Source organism: Penaeus monodon, chromosome 5, assembly GCF_015228065.2.
Source record: "Penaeus monodon isolate SGIC_2016 chromosome 5, NSTDA_Pmon_1, whole genome shotgun sequence".
Classification (NCBI taxonomy): Eukaryota; Metazoa; Arthropoda; class Malacostraca; order Decapoda; family Penaeidae; genus Penaeus; species Penaeus monodon.
Window position 1 is genome coordinate 10149185 of NC_051390.1, and position 13252 is coordinate 10162436.

At 43.6% G+C, this 13252-nt stretch overlaps 1 protein-coding gene across 1 annotated transcript in view; it reads left to right on the plus strand.

The window, feature by feature from the left end:
- LOC119572959 overlaps positions 1 to 12961 on the plus strand; it is an 85759-nt gene extending 72798 nt beyond the window's left edge. The window contains exon 3 of the mRNA XM_037919918.1: positions 11972 to 12961. Coding sequence (XP_037775846.1) covers positions 11972 to 12135 — 164 coding nt within the window. The 3' untranslated portion in view covers positions 12136 to 12961. The remainder of the gene's footprint in view (positions 1 to 11971) is intronic.
- The last annotated feature ends 291 nt before the right edge of the window (positions 12962 to 13252 follow it).

Consider the following 13252-nt stretch of genomic DNA (forward strand, 5'->3'; position numbering starts at 1 on the left):
TTATCGTCATTAGTCATTGCTAAAGTTGATTGGATGTTGAGCCGTTCTTTTGGGACTGTTTTGGTCATAAAGTATTGGGGTTTTCTTCGCGCTTCGTATCAGGGTGTGGGGAATTTACTTATTTTCTTTCTTTATTTTTCTCTTTCTCTTTCTGTCTTTCTTTCTTCCTTTCTTTCCTTCTTCCTTTCTTTCCTTCTTTCTTTCTTTCCTTCTTTCTTTCTTACCTTTTCTCTTTCTGTCTTCTCTCTTTCTGTCTTTCTCTCTCTCTCTCTCTCTCTCTCTCTCTCTCTCTCTCTCTCTCTCCCTCTCTCTCTCTTTCTCTCTCACTCTCTCTCTCCTCTCTCTCTCCTTCTCTCTCACTCTCTCTCCTTCTCCTCTCTCTCTCTCTCTCTCTCTCTTCATCTCTCTCTGTCTCCTTCTCCTCTCTTCTCTCTCTCACCCTCTCTCTCTCTCTTTTTTTTTTTTCTTGGATAGCTTCTGTGCGCTTGTCTGACCGCTCTTGTTTTGTGGCGGTGGTGCGGGGCCCTCGGGAGGAGCAGGACGCGCCGTCGCCCACACCGTGACCTTGAGAGTGACCGCATGCACACACGACACTCACCGGGGCTTTTCACACACGCGTAGGCTTAGTCTGCGGGCGCGGACGTTGTCCTGAAATGCGTGAATGCATGTATTCTCGCTCTATGTCTGTTTGTCCCTTTTTCTTCTCCCTCTCTCTCTCTCTGCTCTCTCTCTGCTCTCTCTCTCTCCCCTCTTTCTCTTCTGCTCCTCTCTTCTCTCCTCTCTCTCTCGCTCACTTCTGGCTTCTCTCTGCTCACTCGTCTCTCTCTCTCTCTCTCTCTCTCTCTCTTCTCTCTCTCTCTCTCTCCTCCCCTCTCTCTCTCCCCTCTCTCTCTCCCTCTCTCTCTCCCTCTCCCTCTCCCTCTCCATCTCTCACCCACCCCTCTACCTACTTACCTACCATCTCCGTTATCTATCTATCTATCTGCACCTGTCTCTTCCCCCCCCCCCCCCTCGTCTCCTTTCTCTCACCTCCCTGCATATTGTGGAAATAGGAGCCTGGGAATTGTCATCTCCTCACCGGCAGGCAGGCTGGTGATGCTGGAGTAAGAGGGAGATGAATGACGCTGTGGATGCTCGACAGAACTTGATTGTGGTGATCTCGCTGATGCTGTGGACGGGGCGGGGGGGGGGGACATGTAGAAGATGGAAGAGAGGGATTTTGGCGAGGATGAACAAGGATGAGAGAGAAGGCCGTCAGGAGTGGGTTCAGCGTGGTGAGAATGGAAGGATTTTGCATAAGGAGAGGAAGGTGGGGGTAGAGAGGGAGGAGGTGGCAGAGGGGATGGTGTTGGTAAAGAGGGAGGTTGGTGGCAGAACCAAAGGTGTTGGCAGAGGGGGGAGTTTTGGTAGAGATGAAGGTGATGGCAGAAAGGGAGGTGGTAGCAGAGAGGGAGGTGTTGGAAGGGGAAAAAAGAGGAATTTGGTGGCAAGAGGAATGTGGGGATGAGATGAAAGTGGTGGCAGAGATGAAGGAGACGGACTGCAATGATAGACAGGTGATGCAGAGGAGGAGGAGATATGTAGATAAAATATATATTAGATTATATTAGTGAAAATTTATAATGAACCGATTTAAAAATGGAACGACGAGATAGATAAACAAAACAAAACAGAAAGAAAGGTTTGCCCACTCGGAGCTTCAAAGAAAACAGGAGTCTTGAAACAAGGAACCAGTTTAAAGTTTAGCGAGAGGAGACCGAACGTGCATCCTTTGCCAACTTGGAATTAAGGATCAGGGATGCGATTTTTTACTTTTTTTCACCGACTAAGTTGCTCCCGAAATTAAATCTAGCGAATAGATTCTTTTTTTTCTCTTTTATCGCTCTTTACTTGTTTGTGTAGACGATGAGGACGATTATGACGATGGTGATGATGATGATGATGATGATGATGATAATAATGATGATATTTAATATAGGACATAGCGATTTTTTTTCATCTTGGTTTATAGGAAGTAGGGACATGTTCCATTTAGGAGGCCCAGCTTGTGTAACAATTTGTGGAAAGAGAGGAGCGAGATCGAGAACATCTGGCCGGGTCCTCCTCGCCCCTTGCTCACCCGCAGGCAAGGTTCTCTGGCTGTCAAATCCACTTTTTATTTATTTTGTTTTGGGGAGATTCCTTGCCGAAATGTGGTGGCGGGGAAGGTGATGAGAACCGTATCGGAAGGTGGTGTAAGGCTGGTGATGTCTCCTGTCTCTCTTTCTCCCTGTCTCTCTCTCTCTTTCTCTCTCTCTCTTCTCTCTTTCTCTTTCTCTTTCTCCTCTCCCTCTCTCTCCTCTCTCCTCTCTCTCTCCTCCTCCCTCTCTCCCCTCCTCCCTCTCTTCTCCTCTCTCCCTCTCCCTCTCCTCTCCCTCTCCCTCTCCCCCCCCCCTCTCTCTCTCTCTCTCTACCATCTCTCTCTCTCTCTCTCTCTCTCTCTCTCTCTCTCGCGTTGGATGGTGAATAAGGCGATGGTGTTTTGTTTTCGTTTTGGTATTCGTCAGCAGGCTCTGAGTGGTGGTTGTGATGGTAGTTGGAGTGGTGCTACGGGTTCCGTTTGACGAAGACTGGTATCTGTAGTCTAACAGCTGGTGATATATAATTAAGCTGCTGTGTGTGTGTGTGTGTGTGTGTGTGTGTGTGTGTGTGTGTGTGTGTTTTGTATGGGCTGTAGTTCTGTAAACGAAGTAATGGTTTAGCAGTAAATATCCTTACTTTATTATCTTATCCCACGAGCGCATGGAACCAGAACCAACATTTTGGAGTCCCCGAGTCCCTGAAATGTTAGCCATTATATATAATTAGAAATATCAGGAGAAAAACAACAAGCTATTTAAGCCTTCCCCCCCCCTCCCCCTCCCGTTTTTCCATACGCACTTAATCACACCCCGGTAGTTAAGTGTGCGTTTGCGTCACCTTGCGTATCCATTTGGGGCAAGAACGGACGCGCCGAGATCCAGACAAAAGCTTTTCTGATAGGATGTGACGTGGCTGTGGACTATATCGGGGGGGTAGGGTGGGGGGATTTGTGATTTATAAGGAGCTTTGTTTTTCATTCTCTTTTCCTTGGGTTTGTGGAAGGGGAGGGAGGGAGGGAGGGGGGGAAAGGGGGAGGTATTTGATTATTCATTGCGATAGTTAAATGAATGGGGGTCGTGTTTATTTATGCTTCGTTGATATTCACTTTTAATGTCTGATAAAGGGGGTTATGTATATTTTGTATTGTTGAGGGGGGGAGGGGGAGGGGGAGGGAGAAGAGGGGAGGGGAGGGCAGGAGAAAGGAGGGGAGGGCAGGAGAGGGGAGGAGAGAGGAGAGAAGAAGAATAAGCAGAAGCAGGAGCAGGAGGAGGAAGGAGGAGGAGGAGGAGCAGGAGAAAGGTGAGGGTGAGGGTAATAATAATTATGATAATGGTTGCTTGTGGGTACAACTATTGTTGTAAGTGCTAATAGAGTATGACCAGAAAGGAAAACGAGGCGAAGGAGAATCCACAAAAAAGAAAAAAAGAGAGAGAGAAAAAAAAGAAAAAAGAAAAACACACACACACACACACATATAAATATATATATATATATATATATATATATATATATATATATATATATATATATATATATATATATATATATAATATATATACTATATATATATATATATATATATATATATATTATATATATATATATATATATATATATATAATATACATATATATATTATATCTATATATATATACTATATTATACTATATACTAATAAAATATACATATCATATATATAATATAATATACTATATCATATATATATATATATATTATATATATATATTATATTATATATATATAATATATATATCATATATATTATATATATATATATCATAATATAACTACCTTAAATTAAAAAATATATAGCATATCAGTAGTGGCATGTATATAGTATCAAACTGATCACAGCTATATCTAATTCTAGTAATTCATCTACCGTTGTATACCTATGAGATATACATATATTGACTATCCAACTGATCCATACTCCATAGTCAATGTCATATCATAATATATAATATATTACCTAAATGTTACGAGCTCGGACTCAACTGTACACGACGGCAACTGAGTCGAGGTATCGATCACCGCCGCGCGTTGTTTCCCTTGGGCAAGGAATTCACATTGATTCCTGCTAGCCACGGGGTGGCCAACCAAGCCCGAAATCAAGTCTGTCCCAAGCCGATATAATAAGAATTGTTATCTAAAGTAACACCGTACACTCTCGTGGAAAGGAACTGGGACCCTACAACTACTCACTCCAAGAGCATCAAATCATAAACTACAATTAAGTATCATGCTGTGACCAGGCGGCTCAGACATGAACCTACCGTTAAAAGAAGAAATATATATATATATATATATATATATATATATATATATATATATATATATATATGTATATATATATATGTATGTATGTATGTATGTATATATATATTTCTTCTTCTTCTTCTTCTTCTTCTTCAAAAACGGACAGAATGAAGACGTGACAGAAGCTACGTCGGGGATCTGGTTAGGCGTGACTCTGACCGGAAACGAAGCTAGTTTCTTTTACCTCAAGCACGAGTTTCGTCCCTGGGCTTTGGAGTGGTCCGAGTGGGAGGGTTGAGTGGGGGGGGGAGTGGGTATGGGGCGGGGAGGTCTTTGAGGAGGTAATTCTGTCTGTATATGTTTTGTTTGTCTGTCTTTGTTTCTCTCTCTCTCTCTCTCTCTCTCTCTCTCTCTCTCTCTCTCTCTCTCTCTCTCTCTCTCTCTCTCCTCTGTCTTTATCTCTCTCTACTCTATCTATCTATCTATCTATCTATCTATCTATCTATCTTTCCCTGCATGTGCTGTGTATGTATTTATTTGTATGTATGTATGTATATATATATGCATGTGTATATGTATACTGTATTTATAGACTGATATATATATATGGGTGTACAAAAATATATAGATTGCTTGATTAATCGATGAATGGAAAGCCAATAGAGAAATGAATATATAAATAAGTAATAAAAAAAACAGGAAAACAGACGAAAGGAAAACACGGACAAAGGAAAACAGACGAAAGGAAAACACCGACAAAGGAAAACAGACGAAAGGAAAAAACCGACAAAGGAAAACAGACGAAAGGAAAACACCGACAAAGCCCAAGTGCATAAAGAGCGAGCGAGCATCTTGCAAGGAGCAGGAGAAGCGAAGGCGGGCGGCGAGGGATGACGAGGAGAGAGGGAGCGGACGCGGCGGCCAGATCACCTCGACTCAGCTTTTTTTTTCTGTTCTTTTTTTTCCTTTTTTTTTTCCTTTCAGCTTTGTTTTTTCTGTCGCTGATTCTCGTTGAATTGGAGATTGGCTTTGGTGTCGCAGCTGGGGGAGTTCAGGGTAGTGGTATATTTAAACTAGAATTGATATTTTCTTCTGGTATTCATTTTTTATGTATTAATGGGTGATGGATATTGAGTTAGTTCGATGAGCTTTCTAGGGAAATGGGTTTGTGAGTTTGAGGATGTTAGAATTTTCTCGACATACGGTGTTCTTTATACCAGTAAGAACAATCGTTAAAAACCGTACTTCGATCATCTTGCAAGTAGAACGACGAAGGGAAGGACAGGGAAACATAGGGAAATTCGTGTGTCTTTCTTCCCTTTCCTTCTCTTCGTTGTTCTACTTGCAATTTGTTCGACATGCATTCCATCCGATAATCTTACACGAGAAGACGGTAAAAATGAGAAAAGCAGAAAACTGTCCCGTGGCTTTCTTGAGATTTCCCGGAACCTGTGAATGTCGCGGCGGTCGTCTTTGTCACCCGTGCTTTGGTACGACCTCGAGGCTGCCTGGTCGTCGTGTTGTTATTTACCTGGCGGAGGACGTCGCGGGAGGGAGGGATGAGGTGAGGATAAGGGGGATAAGGGGAGGGAAAAGAGGGAAGGGAGAGGGAGAGGATGGAGATTGCGGGAGGAAAAGGAGGGAGGAAGAAGGAGAGGAATGGGATGGGGGATGAAAAGGAAGGAGGGTGAGGGAGAGGATAGAGATGGGGGAAGGAAGAGGAAAATATGAGGAAGAGGAGGAGTATATAGAGAGAAAGGAGAGAAGGAAGGAGGGAGAAGATGAAACGGATTAGAGGAAAAGAGAGAGACGGAGAGGAAATAGAAGAGGGTGGAAGGAGAAGAAAGAGGGGAGTGAGAGCGACAGCGCGAGGACATTCCGCGCAGAAATACAGCGCCCTGGAGTCCAGTGGGGGGGTGGGTGGCGAGGCTACCCCGGGGGCATGGGGCGAAGGCGAGGCTGGCCATTTGTTCCCCGAAGGGCGCCGTCGTGATGTCCCCGAGAGCTCTTGTCGGTGCTTGGGAAGTGGGGGCGGGGGCGCGGAGGTGATGCTGACAGATCCTTTGAAGGACTAGAGACGCACATGTGCTTACGCGCACGCACTCACGCAAGACCCTAACCGCAATTATGAACACACTTAAACGCAAGCAAACGCACACACACGTACACGCACACACAAGACCCTAATCACACTTATGGACACACACACACACACACACACACACACACACACACACACACACACACACACAGAAAACAACATTGCGCCTTGCCTCTTATCCCTCTGGAAGCCTCTAAATGTTGGACGTCTGAGGTTTCCAGTGTCAGGCGATTTTCTTCACATTGCTACTGGGTCGACCTCCTTGCTCGTCTTGCAACGTCACGCAAGTGCACCATGCAAGGAGATGAGCCGTATTTTTTTTTTACTATTTTCGGAGACAAAGTTGGTGTTCTAGAATTGTTTATTTGTGTTATTTTTTCAATTCTTTGGTGTTTTGTTTGGTTTGCTGTCACTTTGGTTTATTTTTTCATGATTGTCATTCTGTGTTGTGTTTGTATTGTTGCTGTATTATTTATTTATTTTTGTTATTATTATTATTATTATTATTATTATTATTATTATTATTATTATTATCATTAAGGGAGACGTTTTTTCTTTTACTTTTTCTCCTTAAAGGTAAATTCCACAAAAATTGTTATGGTTGTTTTTGACTGTATTATATAATTTGTAAAAAAAACAACACAACATAAACATGCAATGCACTACAACACATCACAACACAACGCAATACAACGCAACGCTACCCCGCCCATCGCAACAGAGCACGGTATCAGAATCATAGAGGATATCGGGACACGAGGAAAAACTCGCCACGCAATGGAACTCGCTGGCAATGAGTTAATACAGTAATCAGATTAAGAGTCATTCCAACATTTCCATACGGGTAATACGAACAATCACGTTATCGCGTAAAGGGTATAGTCGCATTAATGAAATGTGTAAGGGGCGTTCTCTGCCCGTGTGAAGTGCGTTCGATCGGCTGTCCAGGGGATTCATTCAGGCGAACGCACGCTCTCGGGGCTCCGCTCTCGGATTGACGCGCTCACTCGCGCTCACGCCCTCTCTGTGTCCCGCTCGGCAGCTCCGTCCCCCTTGCAGGTGCAGAGGTGAAAAGGATATCTACATTTAGATAGGCATACACATGCGCGCACGCTAAAGCACACGCACACGCACAAGTACAGACACACAATCACGCACAAGTATAGACACAATCACGCACACACGCCTACGCGATGCATTCACGCTAACGCACACAAATATGATTCAGTAAAGAGAGTTTGAATTTCAGTGCTAAGCTGTCACAATTCTATTTGCAAAAACTACACAATTCTTTGGTAACGCGATGATTATGCAAAAATTAACCTTTTGGACTCTCATAATCTCGGCCATTCCTATTGCAAAAATTGCGCTCCATTGCATTCATTTGCATATAAAAAAATCCGGCGGCAGTTACATCACAAAGTTAAATTGCTACCGACTTTGAAACCACGCCGGGTTCTCTTCCTCACTTCTTCTTTTTCCTTTTCTTTTCCTCTTTCTGTCTACTTTGCATTTCGTGTCTCTCTTCTTCTTTTCTTTCATTCGTCTCCTTCTCTTTCCACTGCTGAAGCTTTTGCTTTTTTTTCCTTCATCCTTTTTTATTCTCTCTCTCTCTCTCTCTCTCTCTCTCTCTCTCTCTCTCCCCATCCTCTCCTCTCTCTTTCTCACTGCTCTCTCCTCTCTCTATCTCTCTCTGTGTCTCTCTACTCTCTCTCCCCCTCTCTCTCCTCTCTCCCTCTCTCTCCCCTCTCTCTTTTCTCTCTCTCTCTCTCTCTCTCTCTCTCTCTCTCTCTCTCTCTCTCTCCTATTATTTTTCTCCTTTTATTCCGTTTCGTCTGCTCTTCATTTTCTCTTACTTCATCTCGTCTCCTTGTTTTTTTTTCTATTCCTTTAGTTATTCCCTCTTCACCTTCATTTTCCTCTTCAATTTACAGCAAAGATGTTTATGATGACTGACTAGTTGTAGTTTATTACATATTATTATTATTATTATTATTATTATTATTATTATTATTATTATGGTTATTATTATTATTATAATTGTTGTTGTTGTTGTTGTTGTCAACGTTATCATTATCAGTATTCTTATTACTGTAGAATTTATTTGGCCACAAAGGGTATTATTTTATTTTATTATTATTGTTATTATTATTGATTTTATTATTATTACTACTGCTATCATCATCATCATCATCATACGGTTTCGTTGTCTACCACCCTTCTTCTCTCCCTTGCAATTGCGAATGTTTTTGTTGTTATTGCAATTTCGGGGGTGAGGGCGCTGGAGGGGGTGGGGGGTTAGGTACAGTACTTTTGCCCGTGGCCACGAGAGGTCAGCACCGTCCCCGAGGCTCTGTGCCACTGGGAATTTCAATAACAACTTGAATACTTTCATATGTTTTTTTTTTTTTTTTTTTTTCAACGGTTGTGTCATTGTTGTTTTTTCTGTTCATTTGTTTCTGTTTTCTTCATTTAATTTTGGTAATGATAACGTCTGTTTGTTTTGAATTACATGTGACCGATAATTAACTTTATCGTATGTTTGACCGACAATTAACTTTATCTTATATGTGACCGATAATTAACCAGTTTATAATGATCTCGGCGGATTGGAGAGCGACTTGTCAAACCACTTATATATTAATGTTCGTCTTGTTGTAATTAGTAAGGTTGAAGTGACGTCATTCATTTCAATTCGTTGCAATGCTGTTTGGTAATTTCCTGAACAAGACTGTTTGCATTAATGAATTGTTTGTTCAGATTATTCAAGAAACGATGTGATATTTTCGTGTTGTTTGATATATTGGTCATTATTGTGAAAGAAAGGATTTGAGGTTTTCCGTATTGCTTTCAGTGGGATGTTTTTTGTATGAAGAAGAGCAAAAAGTTTGCAATTGTCACCGTGGGATGGGAAGGTGATCTGCAATGTTGCGCAAATTCTTGTGTTGTTTAGATGAGCGGACTGTCGTTCTAAGAGATTGGTCGGCGATTGGCGTCTCTTTTCTGCAATATTTCTCACTCTTTTTCTTCTCTTTCTCTCTCTCTCTCTCTCTCTCTCTCTCTCTCTCTCTCTCTCTCTCTCTCTCTCTCTCTCTCTCCTCTCTCTCTCTCTCTCTCTCTCTCTCACACACACACACACACACACACACACACACACACACACACACACTCACTCACTCACTCACTCACTCACTCACTCACTCACTCACTCACTCACTCACTCACTCACTCACTCACTATCACCCCCCCCCCCTCTCTCTCTCTCTCTCTCTCTCTCTCTCTCTCCTCTCTCTCTCTCTCTCTCTCTCTCTCTCTCTCTCTCCCCACACACCACTCACACACCACAAACACTCACCACACACACACACACACACACACACACAACACACACACCACACACACACACACACTCTCACTCACTCACTCACTCACTCACTCACTCACTCACTCACTCACTCACTCATTCACTCACTCACTATCACCCCCCCCCTCTCTCTCTCTCTCTCTCTCTCTCTCTCTCTCTCTCTCTCTCTCTCTCTCTCTCTCTCTCTCTCTCTCATCTCCCTCCACCCCCCACCCCCCCCCACACCCCACATCCTCCTCCACCCACACCCCCCTCTCTCCTCTCACTCCTCCTCTCCTCCTCCCCCCTCACTCCCTCCTCACTCACTCACTCACTCACTCCTCACTCCTCACTCACTCCTCCTCTCCTCACTCACTCATTTCACTCACTCATTCCTCCTCCCTCACCCCCCCCCCTCTCTCTCTCTCTCTCTCTCTCTCTCTCCTCTCTCTCTCTCCGTCTCTTCTCTCTCATCTCCTCTCTCTCTCTCTCTCTCTCTCTCTCTCTCTCTCTCTCTCTCTCTCTCTCTCTCTCTCTCTCTCTCTCTCTATCTCTCTCGGGTCTTCATAGTGTGTGGCGATATTCCTCATCTTCCTCTCCGTATGCTGCGCTTCTGATTGCGTATGCTGCTATCCTATGCCGTACGTTATAGTTTATATTTCCTCGATCCCTTTCACTTTTTGTATTTCTTAACATACCTCGTATATTTCATGTGACATTCTCTCTATCTCTCTGTATGTGTTTCTGTTTGTCTTTCCGCTTATTTTTCTCTCTCTTTCTCTCTCTCTCTGTCTCTTAGTGTATTTCTCTCTCTCTCTCTCTCTCTCTCTCTCTCTCTCTCTCTCTCTCTTTCTCTCTCTCTCTTCTCTCTCCTCTCTCACTCTCTATGTCTCTCTCTCTCTCCTCTCTATTATATTATTATCTATATATTATATATTATTTATTATATATATATATATTTATTTAATGTTGTGGTGTTGTCGTTGTGTGTGTTGTGTGTTTTGTGTGTGTGTGTTTCTATTTATATATATGCATATTTATACTTACATTTCCTTCCTTCCTGACCTTGACTTATGTTGTCTTTTTACGCAAATTAGCCTAATGACACGAACGCCGCTGCACACACGTCGCGGAGCGTGATTAAGCTGGGGCATAACCTCGGGCGGATCTCTCGTGTCGGCTGTGTTAACATGGCATCGGATTTTGCATTGAGTGTGGTTGTGACGCCCACCTCCGACCCGCGGGCGTTATTCGGACTGGGGTTGGCCTGGGATCGGGTGGGTTCGGGTGCTCGGGTGTGTTGTGTTTTGGTCTTGGTGGGTTTGAATGAGTGTTTAATCAAGGTGGAGATATTGTTGTTCGTGGTGTGGGGGGAGGGGTGTGCTCGTTAGGATGTTAATGGAGGTGTGTGGCTGTGATCTCTCTGCTTTATCTCTCTCTCTCTCTCTATCTCGCTGATTCTCAGAATCTCTTTCTCTCCCCTCTTATTATCGCGCTCGGTCGTTCTCGCATTTACGCTTGATTAAGTCTTTTTTTTCTCTCCTTTCCTCCCTCTCCCTCTCTTTCCCCCTCCTTCCCTTCCCCCTCTCTTTCTCCTTCCTTCCCTTCCCTCTTCTTTCTTCCTCCTTCCCTCTCTCTTTCTCTCTCTCTCGCTCCTTCCCTTTCCCCCTTCCTTCTCCTTCCTCTTCCCCCTTTTCTTTCTCCCTCCTTCCCTCGCTTTTCCCCTCCTTCCCTCCCTTTCCCCCTTTCCTCCCTCGCATTCTTTCTCTTTCTCCCTTCTTCCCGTCCCCCTCTTTCCTCCTTCGCATTCACCTCTGTATTCTCACCCTCCCTTTTACCCCTCTCTCCCTTCCTAACCTCCATTCCTCCCTCCCTCATTCTCACCTTCTCCCTCTTTTTTCTCCCTCATTCCCTTTCCCCTTCTCCCTCCCTCCCTCCCTTTCCCCTTCCCCCTCCCCCTCCCCCTCTCTTTCCCCCTCCCCCCTCCCTCTCTCCTACCTCCTTCTTCCCCCTCCCCCCTCCCTTTCCCCCTCCCCCCTCCCTCTCTCTTTCTCCTACCCCCCTCTTCCTCCCCCGCATTCTCTCCCCCATTCTCACCTTCTCCCTCTCTCTCTCTCTCCCCGCAGACGAGCTGTACACCGAGCTAGACCACGTGTGCAACCTCACCAGGACATCGTCAGTGCGAAACAGGAGAAACTATGCCCACCTCGACATTGGTTCCATGGGAGTCGACGTAGCCACTGGGCCAGTCACCAATCTGGACCAGGCCGACCATCAGAACAACAGGTAGGTGACGGTTTCGTGTTTTTTGTTTTTTTTTTTTTTGTTTTTGTTGTTTATTTGTTTATTATTTTGTTATTTGTGTATATTTATTTTTATTATTTTTATTTTTTTATTTATTATTTTTATGTATTTTATCTTATTTTTTTTATTTCATTTTTTTCTGGTCCCCTATTTTCAGTTGTTTTTTTCTGTGGTGGAGGTAGGTATATATTTTTTTTTCAGGGAATCGATCCGAGCTCTTTATTTTTATGATGGTGTACGAGCTTATACATCCAGTATGTTATGTTTATGAAGTTCGAGATTTTGTGAATTTACTTAAATTCCTTTCATGATTAATTTTTCCTTCGAATTTTTAGACGATGGGAATTTCCCGCCCTTTTTTCGGTCTTTGGCGGATATTTATTTTCACGCTCGCTGCTCGTGTTCTAAAGGTCATGATTTATGTTCTATATTTTTCAGTAAGATTATAATAGATATTTAACTTCGGATATTTTACATATTCACTAAATTTGTGGACGAAAGTCGATTTTTTTTTTTTTTTTTTTACTTTTGAAGTTTTAGGCGACAGTCGATTCAAATTTTTGTCCATTTTTTCAAGTTTAGATTAAATTTCTTGTCAGTTTCTGGACAAAGAGACCGCTTGCTGGTTGAATGGAGTCGATCTTTTTGAAAAGGCCGCCGGCGACTATTCTGAAGGTCACGAAACAGAAGAATGACGATCAATCAACTCGCCTGATTTTAATTGTTGCGTCCCATTGCATCTGCATTCCGGCCGCGGCGCTTGCCTTGACAGAACGAAAATTCCAGAACTCGCTGTGCATTTCTTCCCTCCAAAGGTCGCTTGAATGGGGCATTCAGAGGGGCAGTGGGGCAGGAGGGCCCTTGGGAGGAAATGGGTGAGAGGGGAGGGGCGGTCAGGGCATGATAGCTGATATTTCTTGGGGTTTAAGCGCGCGGAATGCAGTGTGTTTAGTCGTGTGTTGAGGAACGAGCGGGTGGCTAGCGGAAAATCGCTCTCGTTAAGCTCGTCGAATGGAATTCTAAATCCCATTTTTTTAAAATGTTGCAAGGATGATACACGTCGTCAAACGCCCCTGTAGAGTGTATTGCAAAGCCCCTATATC